General features: G+C 37.8%; 1 protein-coding gene across 2 annotated transcripts; it reads left to right on the top strand.

Moving 5' to 3' along the window:
- The first annotated feature begins 5,203 nt into the window (after nt 1–5,203).
- On the top strand, nt 5,204–10,868 carry LOC105390645 (PDZ and LIM domain protein 3). Of its 2 annotated transcripts, none has more exons than XM_038109100.2 (7): nt 5,204–5,229; nt 5,578–5,745; nt 8,044–8,195; nt 9,433–9,478; nt 9,945–10,025; nt 10,224–10,327; nt 10,710–10,868. In XM_038109100.2, the coding sequence occupies exons 1-7, from the start codon at nt 5,209–5,211 to the stop codon at nt 10,798–10,800; spliced, it is 663 nt and encodes a 220-aa protein (XP_037965028.2). In that variant the 5' UTR covers nt 5,204–5,208; the 3' UTR covers nt 10,801–10,868. The 2 variants fall into 2 exon arrangements, with proteins under 2 accessions (XP_037965028.2, XP_048482933.1); XM_048626976.1 differs by lacking the exon at nt 5,204–5,229 and adding an exon at nt 5,254–5,394.
- The last annotated feature ends 9,121 nt before the right edge of the window (nt 10,869–19,989 follow it).

The following is a 19,989-nucleotide window of genomic DNA, read 5'->3' as shown; positions in this document are numbered from 1 at the left end:
CCTAAGTAATGTAATGGTAATAGTTTAGATAGTAACTGTACTACCGCAAAAAACTTTTACCACTGTTTAATAAGTGTTTAAAATGAAATTTGGCAGCCCTAAACACCTGTTAAATACTGTCTAAGGTTTTTTGGTAAGGCTAAGAATCTATGGAAATTTTAGTAAGTTTTACTTAGATACACTTAAGTAAAACTTACTTATCCCTTAATTCGAGAAAAAAATCCCGCACCCAATAGTTACATTTCGCGCAACCGAAAAAAAACATACCAATCATTCAAATGACATCCGACAGTACTATTTTTTGCCATTTGCGGTTATTGAGAGCGCCCACTTACATTTTCTGCGTCATTGGCATGGATTGGATGGTGACGAACTGACGAAGTGTATATTTTTTCTTCCAAAGGGTCGAAACATGCCATATGTATTCATGGCATGCGGGCTGCGGGTTCATATCGCTGAATGTTGCAGTTTGGCGAGGGAGCGACACTTCTTTTTGACGCTTATTAGCTGCCTTGTTAAATCGGCATAGTTTTTGCGCATCCTCAGCTACTTCCGCGAATATAATACAATCGCGATCAATGGAAAAGTTCTACTTACCCGAAAATGCCGTCACCAAATGGTAACCATTTTTTAAAACGTTAAGGGCGTCTTGCACAACAAAGTTAAATAAAATTAAATAGTTTGTCTTAATTTAATTTAACTTTGTTGTGCAAGACGCCCTTAATATAAAATTTGAACACAATAGGGCAAAACACCCAGTAACTGACCACCTTAAGGGAGTTGTTCCAGTAATTTATCTGTAGCGGGCTCAATTCTTATCGCTTATTAAATTCGATTTTTGTTTTAGAAACTAGAATAACTGAGCTACATTCCTGAGTAAATAGCAAACATGTAGAAGTTACTAATTTTTTTATATATTTTTGCAAACAAAAAGTAGTGATTTTCCCAGTAACTGACCACTAAAATCTAGTAACTGACCACACTCGATGCCAGTAACTGACCACCAATTTAAAATGGTTTAAAAATGGAATTATGATTAAATCTTATTATTATTTATTTATTTGATTACTTCATGTAATAGTACCGATCCTCTGGTCTCTTTTAATGTGTGACACATCACTTTTGCTCAAGGTTTCTTAACTGAAAAGTGCATTAAATTAATTAATCAGATTAATGCATAATTTAAATGATATATTATCCTAATAATCAACCATTTATTTATTAAAAACACAAGTTAATGCATTTTTGTTAAATACTAAAAACAAAGGAATAAACACACATGCACATAGTGAACACGCATTTTAAATTTACAGCTTTCAGGGAGATTAAGTGGCCCCAATGTAGTACCTTCAGATAAGTCACAGAAAGGGCGATTTTGTTTGTCCGGAACAAGCCAGGATCAGTGGGACAGGCCCATGAAGCATTCATGGTGCCAGAAACGAGCATTTTCTTAAATATAAAGTAGCGAATCCAAGCGCTAAAGCCGGTCTTTTCCATATTCGGTATCAACTGATGAGGAGGAGGAATCGTGGCAGATTGTATTGTCGGCCTGGGAAAACATAAATTCTCCGCCGGAAAAGTAGGCCCTTTCCCCGCCGGTCCTTTCAAGGATGTAGGACCAGAGACAGATGGTTTTCATTATTGCTGAAACCCCACCCAGAGACTTTCAGTGCGGCTAAAAGAGTCATTGAGCCTAGCCATTGTAATTATGCCCGAATCAGATATTGGGGGTTGGTTTTTCAGGATACAAAGATGGATGCCTTGACGAACGGGATTTCAATGACTTTGTTGAGGATTCAACTGGAATATTTAGGATGCTGTTGAAACGTGCTTTCGTAGGTAAGTATTTGGCCAAAGACAGGAGTAGTCATTTCTGCAAGGGGGACAGGGAATATTTGCCTCATTGAAGAGGCGTCACTGAAGCAGAACATCGCTGTACTTTCTGCATTTTCCGCTGCTGGACTAATGTGTCTGTCAATGATAGTATAGCGTTGCCAGTGGATTCCGGAGTTGTGGTATCGGTTCCAAATGGCTGGGGTGTTCGTCGTGGTAACAACTTATAGAAGAATGCCCCATTTCTTGTGTGCCAATTTTACCGTTCTGTTTGAAATCCGCTAGCCGTTCATAATGCCATTGAAGGGCGTGTTGGTGCACCGGCTGAGGGTGCTAGCATTGTAGTGATGCTTTCTTTTTCCTATTTTGCTGAAGTGGCTTTGCCTGTCTTTCGAAAAATGTGGAGGCGCGTTTCGTCGGTAACGTATATTGGGGTTGGGTCATTAATAGCGTCATTGAGGTCTTGTTCGCCAAGTGCTTTTGTGCTCGGGGAACCAATTTCATCTGGTTCACAAGCGCTGGCATTGGTTAGGTACGCCTTCAGCTGTTCTGAAGATAGCATTTGAGTATCTTTTCATAGAGTGAGATGGTGAAAGCCATTTGTCTCCTGGTCTTGCATTCTTGAAGGGACTGCTCCAAGGATTATCTTTAAGGAAAAATGGTGACATCTGTCTTTATCCTGGAGAATCCACATTATCCTAGGCTGATAGCGTTTTTATCTTCCTCGTCAGCTAATACCGAATCTGGAACAAACTTGGACTTTGTGTTTGAATTCTCTATAAGTATTTTAAAAGGTGCTTGCATGTCACCCTGAATTATTTTGGAATGTCTTGTTGATCCTAGTTTGTCTCAGACAAGTGGAATTGCCTTTTCTATACTTTTTTTGCTATCTTGGCGCTTCTTCATCTCGCTGAAAGCTGTAAAAATATATCATATATAATAATACCAGTAACTGACCACCAATTTACCCAATAACTGACCACCTATGTCAGTAAATGGAAGGAGTGAAGATAGAATGCTCATATTTTGACACAAGAAAATGGCACATATGAGCTTTAATATTACGTACTTATTTTGCCTAAATTCAGCTTCAACCAAAAATCCCAATAACCGACATAGGTGGTCAGTTATTGGAAAATCGCTGTTTTGTCGTCCAGTAACTGTCCACCCCATTAAAAACAATAAAACGGGAAATAACAAGCTGAATCTTATCAAAAACGTAATCTTTATAATTAAATCTATATAGTATAATTTTTTCTTTCAATGATTTCAATTTTTTTCATGGTAAATTTTACGATCTAAAAATTCACTTACCTTAACAAATACGTTAGTCACAACTGCAATTTAATCGGTTCGCGCGCCATCTGAACTTTTTCGATCGCTCACTATCCATCTGTTGGCGGCTGGCAAAATCTTTTGTATCAGTAATGCTCTCAATGAACCACAAAATAGACTGGATGTTCACTAGGTGGCCCTGCTTGGCTATATTTCTTATTTATTGGAGTTGAAGAGGAAGGTGGTCAGTTACTGGCACATGGTCAGTTACTGGGTGTTTTGCCTATAAACATTTTTAGTTGCTAATATTCTTATGGTGTCAGCCCCACACTCCTCGGAGGAGTAGCGAGATTGAAGAAGAAGAAGAATATTCTTATGAGATCATAAATGTACTTCGGCTGTCCAATTCAAAACACAGTAAGCGCCAACTTAAAAAAAAACGGGTCTTTGATTTATACATTATTTTACGCGATTCCGCACATTCCTGCATTGTCAGAATATCAAAAAACGGCTTAGAAACGAAAATAAAATTTCTAAAAACCTAGTAACTCCACCCTGCGAAATCAAAAATGCCACGAAAACCATTTTAAAACACAGTAAGAGCCACCAACCATTTTAAAACACAGTAAGTGAAAATGACTTACTAGGTTTTAAAATTGTCAATGGCGCTTACTAGGTTTTGAAATGGTCAGCAAAGGTCAATTTTTACCCGTTAATTTTAGTAAGTCACAAATGGCATACCTACATTATTACAAACACTTTTTTCGAAAAAATATCAGATATTTCAGAACCTGTATCTTTGAACCAATGAGACCTAGAGAGGTGAATTAAAAGTAGAACATAAGGAAATTTTGTCTTCTTTATAAAAGCCATAGAGACCTTTCTCTTCAGAACCTTTCTACTAGCCCTATTTTGCATAAACCAAAAAAAACTCACATTGTAAACTAATTTTAGCTCAAAATTTAGGAAATATTGTCTAATTTATGGCAGCCATAAGTAATGTCCACCAACCCGCACTAGGCCAGCGTGGTGGACTAGGCCTAAACCCTTCCTTCATTGGAAGGAGACCCGTGCCCCAGCAGTGGGGACGTAATGGGTCGTGATGATGATGATGATGATGATAAGTAATGTTCGTGTCAGACATGCCTTCTTAATATGGTGATTTGGTTCATTTAGATAAAACTTAAAAATATGCCGGTATTTCAGCTATTACTTAGTGCGGTCGTGTAAAAGTGCTGCAAAATTTGATTTATATTATGTGAATGATCCAAAACATATAAAAAAATAAAAAACATATAAATTATTACGTTATTATTGCAATTTCAATATACTTTACTTGTCTTAAATTACACAATAATGGCTCTTACTAGGTTATAAAATGGTCAGTGAGGGCGGTTTTAGGGTGAGAAAACCATTTAAAACCTAGTTAGTGTTTTCTTTTGTGCATTACAGCAACAATATTAGTCATATTTAAATGAAATAGTATTGTATGTAAAGCCTAGGTTCTGCCGGTTCTTTTAAGCTTACATTCGTTTAGATATGTATCATAGTTTTACCAGGGCATTGAAATGAAGGGACAAAAACGTTTTTTGGCTCTCCTGAACATTTTGTCTCTTGGCTGTTACTGTGTTTTGAAATTGGACAGCCGACTTCAATAATGCAGATAACATCAGCAGATTTTCACACTGGAACTTTTTCATCACTCGTGCGAGTGTATTGAGTGTTGATTATATATTACGATTATATAGATACTTTTATTTTGTTAGTGTGAGACTTATAAGTTTGGCTTATATCATTATTTTAATTTTGTTATCTGAAACATTGTATTTTGTGATTGGATTTTAAAGAGTCGAGTTTTTCAACGAGTCCTAGTTTTCCACTGCGTTTGGTACCTACTCACGTAGTAACTAGTCTTCGATACGTACACGGAGTATATTTTAATTTTATCGACCAATTAGAGTCTCGGCCCCTCCCTCAGTGCATCACATTGTTTTTGTTTCTGAGAGGTGATGGCAGTTTTAATTGATTATTCATGAGTTAGTCGACGCAAACAGTGTTTGCGTCGAGAACTCTGAAATACTCTGAGAAGTAAACAACAAAATGGATGATAAAATTAAAAATGTAAGTTGAGTTTGTTCGTCGCTAGTCTACATCAATATTATTATTGTTTCATTCGTTTTTGCTAAAGTCATGTCTGCAATATGCAAATAAACACAAACTTTGAAATAAAATCAAGCATGTTTCTCGGCTATTGAATACCGCTCTACTACATAGTTCATCAATAAGGTAAATTTTACCGCTCTCATTTCATTATACTTCAATCACTCACTTTCAACATCGCTTCCAAAAACATTAACCCTTCCACGGCTATGGCTATTTTGGTATAATATGTACTCAGAACATTAACCCTTCAACGGCTACGCCTATTTCGCTTATACTCAGAACATTAACCCTTCACCGGCTATGCAGATGAAGCTGCCCTGGGCGCTGGAGGAGGAGCTGCGCAAGGCCCGCGCCCGGCCCTCCTGGGAGTCCACCAACGTCGGCGTGCACGAGAGGGTTAACTTCGACGACACCATATGGGGGTTCCAGTTGGCCGGCGGCATTTACTACAACACGCCACTCAGAATCACTTATGTAAGTTTTTGAGATTGTGTAAGTTTATTTTTATTGCATTCTATTTCATGAAAGTTATATTTTGTATCAGGTAGGTACTTAGATACACTTAAGTAACTCTTCGAAACCTAACGTCAACTCCGTGGGTGAGACTATAGATTTTTAATTTGTCTGGTTTCAGGGACCTTAACCAGTCAATTACTTACCACAAGCAATTAGGTTTTACTGAATCCATTATTCAAATTCAAATCATTGTTCTCACTGTGTATCAAATCAGGGACTGTAAGATGAACTTATGTACCTACTACTACTACTACTATGTACCTACTGTAAGTACATACTTTTTAGTTACAGTAGAAAGTATTCGACATGACTGCTTCAAAAGACACAAAATACATAGGTATGTAGGTAAGTACCTATACGAATATCCGTTCGTAATATACTGTACGTATCACATTCAAACAATTTATCAATGATCAATGAATGAGAACTTTGAACACAATTAGATCTTTATGTTGTATTCGAATCATTGGCTGGTGATTTATGATAATGAAGAATGAAAGACGTCTGTCAATCTTAATTTTATTATTTAATTCAAACGATCCTATAAATAAAACTCATTCAACCTGTTGTTCATGATTCATCGAAACATTCTATCTACATACTAATAAACTTGATAATGTTGTGAAGATAGACTCATTTTATTCTTTGAAAAGATAATCAAAAACTTGTGATTAGGTAAGACAGTCTTGCAGCAATATATGTAATCCTCATGAGAGAACTAGATTTCAGGAAAGTATGTGTAGAATCTAGATTCCAGATGTTAAAATGGGAATGGGTCTTTTGCGAGTGGCTCCCACTCCAGATATTAACATTACACTGTGCTATTCAAGGCACCAATTTGTAAAATTGGTTTGTGTATTTTTAATTTTTTTTAATTTCAATTTCATTTTATTGCTGATATAAATATCCACAGAAAATGTTAATAACAATTTTAACTTACGCTAACAAATCTTAAAACAACAAAATAAGTTAATTATCCGCTTTCTATGGACGTTTTGTAGCTTTATGAAAACGAACATCCGTCAGAATCTCTGTGTAGGTACTAACCACATGTAAAAAGAAAAGAAAATTTACCAACCTTCCTTTGTCGCGGATAATAGATAAGAAAGTTATGTAGGTACAACAGAATTCCATTTGTACCTAGGCACTTATAGTGTACCTATCTCTATCTATCTACATGTTTAAAATATATCCAGGTCTTAGCACGTTCAGTGGACCATCCCCAGAGATTCGATTTAGAGCACTTAGACCGCATTATACGGCACCACGCTTACTGTAAAAATATATGGAGCTATCTAAGAGGTGTTACTTTAGCTCTACATTATTGCGAAGTATTTCTTTGTAAGACTAGCTTTCAAAGGGAATTGTTTAGTTCCGAATTTAGGTTTATGATGCTGAAACAGTTTTTGAATCTAATCTTTAGGAACGAAGTCTTAATACTTACAAATAAACATGCAGTTAATAAAATATACAATATTAGTTTATAATGTATGTAGGTACTTTTCGAATCCATTTGTGAATCACAGTTTGGTGTTAAATATGACATACACTTGATATCTTTGATCATAATAATGTACGTTTTAAATTCTTAAAAAAAACCCAGGTAGCTACACAGCTTACCAACCAACCTACAAGTCGAATACTATACTACAATTTGTGGAAAATTCAACCTCAGAAAGAGTTTTTACTACGACAATTTTATACCGCCGGCGACGTCGAAATACGAAAAGTAAAGTAATACAGTCGGTGGCTCTCAGTTGTGCGCCCCTGGGGACTCCCCGCTGCACAAAGACGCGGGTTAGACATACAGTTTGAGGACCACTGCAAGGAAACTTAAAGTAGCGATTGTGTTTGTTTTTATACGTGCGGACTGTTGAGCAGCATCCCAATGCATAGCGGACTAGCTTATGCTCTTTAGTTTGTGCTTCTTTAGGGGGTTGTGTTTTTAGAGTTCAAATTGTAGATGTGTTGTGTTCACGTGGACTATAGGTATGGGTAAAGTCACTAGTCATTAACTCATAACATAGAGATATTTGATAGATGAAAAAGGTTTTCAGTACAGGAGGCAATTTAGGAACATTGTAGTTTTGTAAAAAGACCATGCAATGAACGTCCTGACCCGCATTGCAAACAAAACACTTCACGTATAAACCCCCAGATTTGAAGATTATGCCCCCAATCCCCGAACAACACATCCTTTCTCCAGCGTCTACAAGTCATACCACACCAGCCATTCAAAACCCCTTCCTCCTTCAGGTGAAAGAAGACAGTCGCGCGGAGCACGCGGGCATCAAGCCGGGCGACGTGCTGAGGAGCATCAACGACATCGACACCTCCACCATCTCTCTGGAAGACGCGCACGCCATGATCCTGGAGTCAGGGCTGCAGATACGGCTCGCTGTCTCCGCGTAAGTCTGAAGGCTGGAGAAACTTTTGAAGTTAAATGATAGCCATAGCAGCCGTAAAGCCTGGTCAGAGGCCTTTGGGCAGCTAGAAAATATCTGACAGTCGGGCTATCACTTACCCGACAACTCACTTGAAAGCTTGCTTGTGGTGGGGTCCCCACTCTCTACACTAGGTCAGCGTGGTGGACAAGGCCTAAATAAGCCCTTCCTTCATTGGAAGGAGACCTATGCCCTAGAAGGGTGACGTGATGAGTTGCGATGACATCACCACGCTTGACTGCGGGTTGGTGGTTTCACACAGCTAGATGTTCTAAGATGTTTCCTCGCGATGCTTTCCTTCACCGTAAGACGTCAGCGCGGCATTTGAACCCGAATCTCTGGTTTGAAAAGCGGGCGCTTACCTGACTGAGCTACCACCGCTGATGAAACCTTCAAATATTAACCAAGTCTCTGATATTCCATTTAAAATATTTATTATAGAGATGGTATGGTGATTGAAAATCCCTTTTTAGGGTTCCGTAGCCAAAATGGCAAAAACGGAACCCTTATAGTTTCGTCATGTCCGTCTGTCCGTCTGTCACAGCCGATTTACTCGGAAACTATAAGTACTACAGTGATGAAATTTGATGGGAATATGTGTTGTATGAACCGCTACAAAAATATGACACTAAATAGTAAAAAAAAAAATTGGGGGTGGGGCCCCCCATACATGTAACTGAGGGATGAAATTTTTTTTTTCGATGTACATACCCGTGTGGGAATCAATGGAAAGGTCTTTTAAAATGATATAAAGTTTTCTAAAAAACATTTTTCTTAAAGTGAACGGTTTTTGAGATATCAGCTCTCAAAGTCGTAAAAAGTATGTCCCCCCCCCTCTATTTTTATAACTACGGGGTATAAAATTCTAAAAAAAATTGAGGTGATGCATGCTAATTAACTCTTTCAACGATTTTTGGTTTGATCAAAGTATATAGTTTTTGAGATAGGTTGATTTAATTGCTGCTACGGAACCCTTTGTGCGCGAGCCCGACTCGCACTTGGCCGGTTTTTAATGTAAGAAAAGTCTCGCTTTTCTCATTGCCCTCTAGGCAATCAGTACCCCATGGCTCTAGATGTCACTTTACAAGAACTATACAAAATTAAACTTAGCTACTCAGAGCACTAACTTGTAAGAGCATCGCTAGTTAAAGAGTGATTAGCATAGAACTTGGAGCTAACGATGTTTTAACTTTAATTCCAGACCCGACGTGGAAGAAACGACGTATTTCGTTTACCAAGACGAAATTGTAAGTTTGTATTTAAAGTTCTTTGTTGTTTTATTCTCCAATTTCGTACTCTAGCATTTATATTAAACCTACAATTCTGCGACGAAGACAGTATAGCTCAGTCGTTAGTAAATGTAACTGTTGTTCCTCGATCCCAGGTTCGATCCCTATAGCCGAGGCAGGGATTTTGGCCTCAAGTCTTAAGTTGTGTTTGTATTTTGTGATATATCCAACCCGCCTGCGAAAAGAGGAGATTATGAATATAACCGTCTAGTTTTGGAGGAGGCCCATAGGCTTCAGTAGTATACCTACATATTTATTGTTTGCGTTTACCTACAACTAGTTACCTTCGTGAAGGTAAATTTAAATTAACCTACCGAAAGTACATAGAATCTAAGTTATTACAATATTTTATTAAGTATATTCATATTTTAATCCGATTTAGGTACGAAGTGAGGAACTAAATTGAAATTAACTGTATTTTCAGGTAGAGCAACTGAGAGAAGCAAAACGACAAGCAAGCATTAAGGCAAAGAAACAACACAAGAAATTCAATGGAGCTAAAACGGTAATTGGACAAAACTTACGAGTAGTAATACTTTTTATTCATTCTTACAAAAAATTTCGTTATGTTAATTTGACAAGATATAGGGGCCCTATCGTGAAGACAAAACGAACATTCAAAATCGAAAATCTTTGTCAAAACAAGTTCGCGGTAGGTACTTATAAAGCTTACCAAACGCCTGCTGAACCAATTTTGTTGCAGAACGACGCGTGGAGCCTGGCGTGGCCGTGCAGCAAGAAGCGTGACGTCACGTACCGCGAGTCCAACTGCTTCCTAGTGCCCAGCCGCTTCCAGGAAAAACACCCGTAAGACGACGTTTTCTATTTACTTTATGTTAGGTATATTTACGAGTAATGAAAAAGTTCTACTTACAAAATGTCGACACCAGACGCAGGCGGCGTCGTTTAGGAGTAATTATTTGATGATATTCTCATTCGAACTTTTTCATTGCTCGTGAGTGTATTATTATGCAGATTGTTGCACCAATCTTAATTAGAATAAAGAAGATTACTTATAGTATGGCAATACATTTTTATGTTAACTTTATAGATAAGTAAATACCGTGCCATAAAAAAAGTAAATGTAAAAAGACAGTGATTAAGTAAATTTTCTAGAACAAAAATGGCAACTCCTCTGAATTTTGTTTTAGAATTTTAAAAAATCTTGTATGTTTTCCCCGTGTTTCAGAGCTAAATTGGAACCACAAGGCCACGATGAGAAGATTGAGAAAATTGTATCTTCAGAATCAGAAAAGATGTCGCCTGAACAAACTATTTGATTATTTCACATAAGTATTATAGAGTTATTAAAATTTAATTAGTTGATTAAAAAGGCAAGTATGTTATATAAAAGCAATTATTTTCATATATTTACTTCTGAACAATGTGGGATGTTTTATTTCATGAATATCTGAACAAATAACTAAACTATAACGAAATAATCACTCCCACTCTTAATTCCCTTTTCAGCAGATATAAAACGAAATATTGTCCTACTCCAGATGAAAAACAATAAGAAAATGTTTCTCCAAACAATGTTATTTATAGAGGTCGAATCATCCCTACTTCCCAGACAGAAGACCTATTTGTTTGTTATTCAATAACACAGAACCTAGAGACGAATCGGCCTATAAATCCGATATTATCGTAAGTGAGAAGTATTGTTTGCATCTGCTGATCGCACGCTTACAGGGCCATAATTTTGTTTATTACATAGATTGACTCTTAAATGTGGGATTGATCATAAGCTAATGTACAGAAGGGATGTCGGAAAGCTTTCAAATTATATCACAAAGAAAGTCAGAGCACGGAGCGTCGCGGCGTTCTCATAAATATCAAAAGTTCCCGGACACGATTCTCACGCCGTAAATCTAACAGTTATTGTTGGGCGGCCGATGTTTGTTCGCAGCCGGATTTTCATGTAAATCCCAGCCTCGCAAACTCTTCATAGGCGGAGTAGGGGATTCCTAAGCGTGACATTTTGCCTTTGTAACCTTCTTCATTCGTACCTATAACAAAGTTCCGAATTGAAGAGTTCAATTCGAGCTAATTTTATTTAATGGTTCTTGAACTACACTTGAAGCTGTAGTAGGTAGTCGAAATAGCTATCTGTGAAATTATAAAGCTACGCTTATCCATTCTGTCCCTACGAATTTAACCTCCTCGTAGAACTAGTGCCGATGATGTACATAATAATAATATTTATTGTCTTTGGATGGTAAGGTCGAAATAAGATTTTTAACATTTATAATATTTTCTGTATCCAACTCGCGGCCCTCGCGCGGTGGCGGCGGCGTAGCAGCAGGGGGGTACATGACGAAAAACGAAGTTTCGGAGCACTGCTGCGCGAGCCACGACTCTACCTCGTCGTATTTAACGTGCCGTTTGCACGACAGCTGCTCTCGTTTGTTAGTTTTTCGTCAGTATAGAGTAACCCTCCAGCGACGGGCAGCGGCGGCGCGGCGCGCGGCGTGCCGGTGGCTGGCACTGATTAACGAATAGCAAGCATACCAGCCGAACAGTCGATGGACCTCGATACACGATGAGTTTAGTAGGTACGTATATACATATACGTAGTACCTATATACGTATACAGTATACATGGTGGAAATTTATTGTATGTAACTACACTATCTAACTCTAACAATCAATCTAAATAGGTAGTATTTAGATTTTAGTTGTGTTGCTAATCTCGCATCACACCAAAACCCGAACAAACAAGTGGCATATAATTACAAGCTAATAAACAGGAAGCCTTCCCAAACACAAATCAAAGAACACCCAAAATAAATGTCAAACAGTGAATAATGAAGTTGGCCCCTTTGTTCTAACTTTAGTCCCAAACAAGTTCTTTATCATGATTACAGTGTGGCAAATTTGCGGTCAAGATAATCTTTGTTCAATGATATTGTGATAGGAAAAAGTTTCCTCTCTATAACATTAATTACCAACATTTAGTTCTCGACCTCAAAGTCTTTTCACTCAAACTTTTCCAATTCTGTGATAGAATTACGGGAAATTTCGTGAAATTACTTTCTTACAGCCATGAATAGCTCTAATATCCAAATTTCGCGATCTGAAAAAATTTATTTTATTGCACAAGTTGTCTTAACGAAGTCAGCCAGATCAATAAATGTATAAATTGGAGAGGATAACGCATAATGAGACATCGAAATCGGAATTAAGTATCTTTATTTCCTTCAGACTTTTCTAGAAGTCAACCCGGTGGTGGATAATTGTACTGAATACCTAATTCTCCTTAATACATATATGGCGCACTATAAAATGTTTGAATTTGGTCCATCCATCCGCCTCAGCGGATTGACTGCACTGCACAAAATATATCTTTTTCAGTTAAAAACTTTCGCATCATCAAAATAAAATTTATTCATCAACCCGTAAGCCACTTCTGGAAATAGTCCTCCATATTAAAATGCATATTGCCATTATTATGCAGTTTGTTGCTTTCGACAAATCTCTATGAGGGTTATAGTAAGCCGCCACCTGTTGGCTTCTAGCTTCCCAACACATTTTCATATTATTATAGAGTATCCGAACACCACTCAGAGCAGGTAGGAAGTGGTGCCTACTTATTGGGAAATATTACAGGAAAGACAAACTATGGGCGCGTGAACCTAAACTAAATCCAATATATTTTTAATTAGGTATTTATTATTATTAAACGTTTATTACGGACCAACGATCCAAAAAAGTAATAGGTACTATTACATTTATCTTAACCTAATGTTAGTTATTTATACACAAATAAAATACAGAATACACTCTATTTTTAATTTGGTAGGAGTGACAAGTGAACGAATCTCAATCAATAAAAAAATCGACGGACACATGGTGTAGTGGTTAGTGATCCAGGCTGCTATACCGAAGGTCCTGGGTTCGATTACCGGCCAGGGCAGATTATGGTTTGAAAACAGATATTTTTATTCGGATCTTGGGTCACTAACAACGTAACAACTACAGCATTCGGTCTTCGTATTAGTTTCGAACTGTTATACGATGGTTCTCGGGAGCCTTTTTAAAAAAAGAAAACTTTATTGACACGGATATTTATTGATTTTAAAAAAAGGGAATAATTAAGAATGGTCGCAACCCGCGCGGATGAAGTGTCTAAAAGGACTGACTAAGAGCGGTCATAGCGCAATACATCTGTAAGAGGGGGGGCTGCTGATCAAGCGGCCCTGTAAGCCAATTAGCTTACATATCAAAGGTATAACAACCCCCCGCATAAGAATAAACTTCGGGGTTGAAAGTCGAAGTTTATGTTAGGAAATTTTATAAGTCATTACGAAGTCTCGGATGAGGAGCTGGACTGGTTTCAGTTTGAGTACTAAGGGTGGAAACATTAATATTTTCAGGAGAAATTTCAGCGTTAAGGGGATAATTATTCAAATAGCGACTGCGACCAAACTTGAACATAAACACAAAAAAGAATACAATTACAAGTACAAGGGTTATCCAGAACATAATTGAATAGTGGGTCCCGTATTTCACCATATGTTGCCTGTTTATCATTTGGTCCAGGTCTTTTAAAATAGGTTTAACTTGAATTTCTGGGAATTCTTTTATTTTTTCTAAATTATAATTATTTAGAGAATCACGGGGCACACTTGTTTTAAGGAATTTTTCCATATTACAACAACTATCATTAATAATATTAAAATTATTCTCTACACGAGTAATGTTCATGCTGTACACAGGGATTGATGGTATAAGTTGGGTGTTTTTACAAAAACCTACACATTGATTGGGCAAGGTTAGTATGCCAGTACCAAATACATTTAATTCGTACATGTTTTCGTGACATTGTATAGATAGTTTGGAGGGTACTGATTGTGTGAAAATCCATTTACTATTTTTCATTGGTTGCCATATATCTATATATCCATGAATGAACTTGATATTACATTGCTTAGGGACAGTTTTCATAGGTTTCGTCAATATTTCAATTTCACAAATAGGATTAGTGCTAGAATCGTGTATTACAAAAATTTCACAAATATAATTTTGATTTATCATATGTTTGCAATGTTGAAGGTCGTCGAAATTAGAATAACGTGTTTTATCCAGAGTAACAGCTATATACTTATAAGTAGGCACAATCATCACAAAAGAATCAGTGAGATTTAGGTTGTGAGGCAAAGGTAACGGTATGCTGTGGTACAGATTATAAATTTTATTTCTAACTAGTGGTATTTTTAATACAAACACAACCTTATTGTCCATATAATAACATAATAGTTTCGAAATGTTTATAAGAGTATTCATATTTTGTAAATACAAATCTATAGGAAGGTGTTTAGAGGTCGGTATATGATGGTGAGTCTTAACCAAATCTTCATACAATTCAGCAGGAGTTATAACAGAAGGGTGCAGAACATTACTACTGATTAATGCTATACTATTAACTACATCTTCAATTTTAAAAGATAGGGTTAATAAACTACTTTCTAATAAACTAAAAACATCGTTAATGGCTGCTCTATAAAGCAGCTTGTTACTTACGAGAGTTAAATTACTAAGTAAAGTAGACATCTTATCAAGAGATATCTTAAGTTTAGCTTCGTTCACATTAATTACATTAAAAGTGTCTTTATAGTTTTGTAAAACACTGTTTGTTACTAAAATATTATTTTTCATTATTGAAGCTATTTTAGTTTGATCGCCTTGTATGAGGTTAATGGCGTCGTCGTATCGGGCTGCGTCGTTCTGATCCAAAGTGCCGAACACATGCTTGAACACGGTGCCTATGCCACCGAACCAAGCAGACCGTTTAACAGGGTTTGGCATAAGATGAGCGATTGCCTCGAAGTCTCTAATGGCATCATGAAAACGCACCGTTATTGGTTCTAACATGTTGTGACATTCCGTGTTGTCAAGGACATCACGGCATAAGAAACGGGTAGTTCCAAGAACTTCATTGAGGTTATTTATATGGGGCCTAATATAAGAAACGTCTATGGGTATAACTACGTCTAGGTAGCCGCCTTGAATTTTCATTTGACCCATGTGGTCGAAATATATTCCAGGTTCTCCAGAGACTGGGTGAATGAAATTATCAGTACCATGCACTTGGGTTATCGCCCACCTGAAAGGTTGGAAAAAAAAACGATTTACGTTACAACAGCTGGTTTTATTTGATCGAAATGATGTGTGACATGTTTCCTATTAATTAGGAGTGTGACGGTATGATTGTTATTTACTTTTATTATACGGAAAGGTCCTTTCCATAAAGGGGACAAGGCTTTCCTAAATCTGAGGTGGTTTTTCAGGTATACATAGTCACCCTTTTTGTATTGTGGAGGTGTTTTTGTATGGGAATCATAATAGGTTTTGGAAGACTGTTTCGACTGGGCGATATTTTCCATGGCCTTTTTCCTTGAATGACGGAATTTATGTTGGAGTTTTTTGATGTAATCTGGATATGTAGTGCCAGAATGAGCATCATATAGGGAATTCGGCAAGAACGGCTTGTGACCGAAAACAAGTTCATATGGCGTGAACTTGGTGGTTGAGTGGACAGTTGTATTATAGGTTAGCATAGCTGTATATACGTAGGTAGGCCAGTTATCTTGGTTGCTATTGACGAAGGATTTTAAATACTCCTTTAGAGTGGAATGGCTGCGCTCTAAGGCGCCCTGAGTCTGTGGATGGTAAGGGGACGACCATAATTGGCGAATTTTGAGAAACTGACACGTGGTTTTGAAGAGATCTGATGTAAAGTTTGTACCTTGGTCGGTTAAGATAGATTTGGGTATTCCGAACAATGAGATAAAATGAATGAGACAGTCACTTGTCTCTTCGGCAGTAGTACTGCGGATTGGATACGCAACGGAGTATTTGGTCAGATCATCTTGTATGGTTAAGATATATTTTAACTTGGCAGTGCCAGAGTCTGGAAGAGGCCCGACTATGTCGAGGGCAACGCGTTGGAAAGCTTCGGATGAGGTGGAAGTGATCTCCATAGGAGCTTTATTTAATTTCCGAAGGGCTTTGTTCTCTTGGCACGATTTGCAGGTTTTAACGTAGGATTCTATATCACTCCGCATTCCCTTCCAGTAGAATTGTTCCTGAATTCGACTGTACATGCGGGACGAGCCTAGATGTCCAGCGATAGGGATATCGTGATTCTCTTTGAGGATTTTAGCTCTTTCGCTTAGTGACGGATATATAATTTGATTGAAATAAACGTGGACAACGATTTCTGTGTTGTGAAAAAGGTAAGTAAGGATATTGTATATTTTTGTATAAGAAAGGGTTTTTGAAATCAGAAATGGAAATATCTGTTGGTTTTTCACTTTCTCTGAGGATATCGTCTCTTGTATTTTTTATTGTTTTGTATATATCCGGATAAGAGGATTCGTCAAAATGGTTGACTTTAGTGAACATTAAGTAGATTATTTTGTTCTTGTACTCGAGTTTTTTGAAAGAATGGAGTTCTCTTTCTGAGTTAATGATTTCATTTTTATTTTCTGAATCTAGGACGATTTCTGTGATATAGGGATTGGATTCGTCAAGGTCGAGTGAAGTAGGAATCAGAATTATCTTATAAGGTGACTTCAAAAGAGTCTCTTTGTGTTCTTTTTGGACAGTGTTGGAATTGGTCTTTGGATCGGAAGTAAATCTCAGGAAGTCAGAATAATCATCGTTATTAATGGGATTGTTTTCCGTATTCGAAGGTGTCGACTCTACAGGGGCCAGTTCGATGAGTTCGGCTCCAGAAGATGGGAGGAAATCATTTGACACTGTGGGATCTACGGTCACAGGCGATGGAAGATATGGAAGGATATTTTCAAGATCTATATTTAGGTCTGGGTTTACTGGACTGACATCTAGATCGAAAAGTTGAATAAGGTCTTCGTCGGGAATAGGAGGGTCAATAGGATTTGGAGTCGGTGTTGGATTTGAGCTGCCACGGATAAGGGGTTTGCCTCCTATGAGATTGTCTTGTACAGGATTTACAGGGTAACGAGATAGTGCGTCTGCATTGCAGTTGACTTTGCCCTTTTTGTACAGGATTTCATAATCATATTCTTCCAATTTCAGGCGCCAGCGCACCAGTCTCGAACCAGGATCTTTACAGTTGAAAAGCCACTGTAAGGGTCGATGATCAGTGACGATCGTGAAGCGGTGCCCGTATAGATAGGGTCGGAATGTTTTGGTGCCAAAGATGATGGCTAGGCATTCTTTCTCGGTGACACTGTAGTTGGATTCGGCTTTATTCAAGTTTTTCTTTGAGAGTGTCGAATGCTAATTGCTGTTCGTTTTTCCACTCGAATGGGATTTCTTTTTTAAGGAGCGATGTTAGTGGCTTTGCCGTTTTGGAAAAATCAGGGATAAATCGTCTGTAATAGGATACTAGCCCAAGAAAGGATTTGATATCTTTAGGGCTTTCAGGAATCGGGAATTCAGCAACAGCCTTTATCTTGTCGGGATTAGGTTTTACACCTTCGTCGCTGATGACATGACCAAGGTATGCGACTTCTTTGCGTAAAAATTCGCACTTATCTGGTTGCAGTTTCAGGTTAAACTGACGGATTCTCTCAAAGACAGCGGATAAGTTATCAATGTGAGTTTGAAGATCATGCGAGTATATGACTATATCATCAAGATAAACAAAACATCTAGTACCTTGAAGACCGGAAAGACAAGTGTTCATCAGCTTCTGGAAAGTGGAGGGTGCATTTTTAAGCCCAATTGGCATCCTATTAAATTGAAAATGTCCTTGAGGGACGGAAAATGCAGTTTTCTTTCCGTCGGATACTTTAATTTGATGAAAACCGGAAGCAAGATCCAATGTGGAGAAATATTTACTTTGGCCTAATTGGTCTAGGATTTCGGAAATTTGTGGGATAGGATAAACTTCTCCAATCGTGACATCATTCAGTTTACGGTAATCGATCACGACTCTCAATTTTTTCTGACCAGATGCATCTATTTTTTTTGGTACAACCCATATGGGTGCAGACCAAGGGGAGACTGAAGGGCTGATTATTTCCTGTTCCAACATTTTATTAATTTGGTTTTCCACTTCTCTCTTATGACATTCTGGAAATCTATATGTCTTGGTGTGAATAGGGTTAGAGGTGGTAGTTTCAATGGAATGCTCTATAGCAGAAGTACATGTCAGTTTGTCTTCTGGCAGGTGGAAAATGTCGGAATATTGTGCGCACACGTCAAGTAGCAAATTGGATTCTTCATCATTTAAGTGATCTGTGCGAAGTTGATCAAGTACTTTTTTAGTACGGGGTCCTACACTTGGGGCGGACGTCGTACAAAAGGATAACATGGGAAATAGTTCAAGAGGTTCAAGGGATAGCTTGAGGTCGGAGTGGATTTCAACTGGTTCCTCGGAAGTATTTATCACCGTAATGTTAACTCGGTTGTTTTCTTTCACTCTGACTATGCAATTTGCCACGAGTAAAGAGTCGGAAATATGTTGATCGACAATTATACCCTCTTTTAATTCAGGGTTGGAAATAGTACATTCAATGACTGTCTCTGTCCTTGGTTGGATGGAATAAATCGGATTTGTGAAAATTAACTTGACTGTATGTTTATCTAGTTTAAGCTTTTCCGATGCATAATCAAGGTAACAGCCCTTTTCTTTCAATAGATCTGTTCCTATGATGCCATCGTGCTCGAGATTAATGTTCTCTACCACGTGAAATTTATATGAAACTGAGTTATGTTTTGGAAATAAATGGACATTGACACTTCCCAGAGTGTGAGTGAGCTCATCACCAGCATCAATACCTTTGAGTTGGATAATTTCTTTTTCAAGTTTAGTTACTGTTGGTATGGACGATTTCTTGACAAGGCAAACAGAGGAGCCACTGTCAACAAGAAAGGACAACGGGGTTTTGGATACAGATGTCTCGACTAGGATATGAGGTAAGCATATTTTCTTTACGTTGGAATTTATTTCATACACTTTACTGTTTTTCTTTTCCAGGTTTGGGTCGGAAACTACGGATTTCGCGCAACTAGGACCAAGGATACTGCTGGTCGTTATACTGCTGGATTTATTGGATACTACGGGTTTCGCGCAACTAGGACCAAGGATACTGCTGGTCGTTATATTGCTGGATTTATTAACACTAGGGCCACGGACATTGCTGGCTACTAGATCATTATCTTTTTTACGACTGGGGTCAAGGATATTGCTGACCACCTGGCTATACGTTTTAGTTTCTGGGATTTTAATAGCCGGATGTGGGCTCTTGGATATTTTATTGGTGCTCGATATAGGAGTACACGAGCTCGAGTCGCACCTTCTCGAGTCGGTGTTTAGTTTAAAATTTCCGGTTCGCTTTCTACTTCTCCTTCTACTTCCTGTTCTTCGAACTCGGACACTGTATGGATTGGACGTTGTGATTGTTGTTGTTGGAAAGGACGTTTGTAACGGTTGTTGTAGAAGGCCCTTTTCTGACAATTTTCGATAACATGAC

The sequence above is a fragment of the Plutella xylostella genome, chromosome 17 (genome assembly GCF_932276165.1).
Source record: "Plutella xylostella chromosome 17, ilPluXylo3.1, whole genome shotgun sequence".
NCBI classification, from domain to species: Eukaryota; Metazoa; Arthropoda; class Insecta; order Lepidoptera; family Plutellidae; genus Plutella; species Plutella xylostella.
This window is presented reverse-complemented; position numbering and strand designations above follow the sequence as displayed.

What these genes read in the sequence shown, in the direction of transcription:
- LOC105390645 (XM_038109100.2), top strand. Translation starts at nt 5,209, where the DNA reads ATGGATGATAAAATTAAAAAT. An exon ending in ATACGGCTCGCTGTCTCCGC is followed by an intron (nt 8,196 to 9,432) that starts GTAAGTCTGAAG and finishes CTTTAATTCCAG; the next exon opens with ACCCGACGTGGAAGAAACGA. An exon ending in AATTCAATGGAGCTAAAACG is followed by an intron (nt 10,026 to 10,223) that starts GTAATTGGACAA and finishes ATTTTGTTGCAG; the next exon opens with AACGACGCGTGGAGCCTGGC.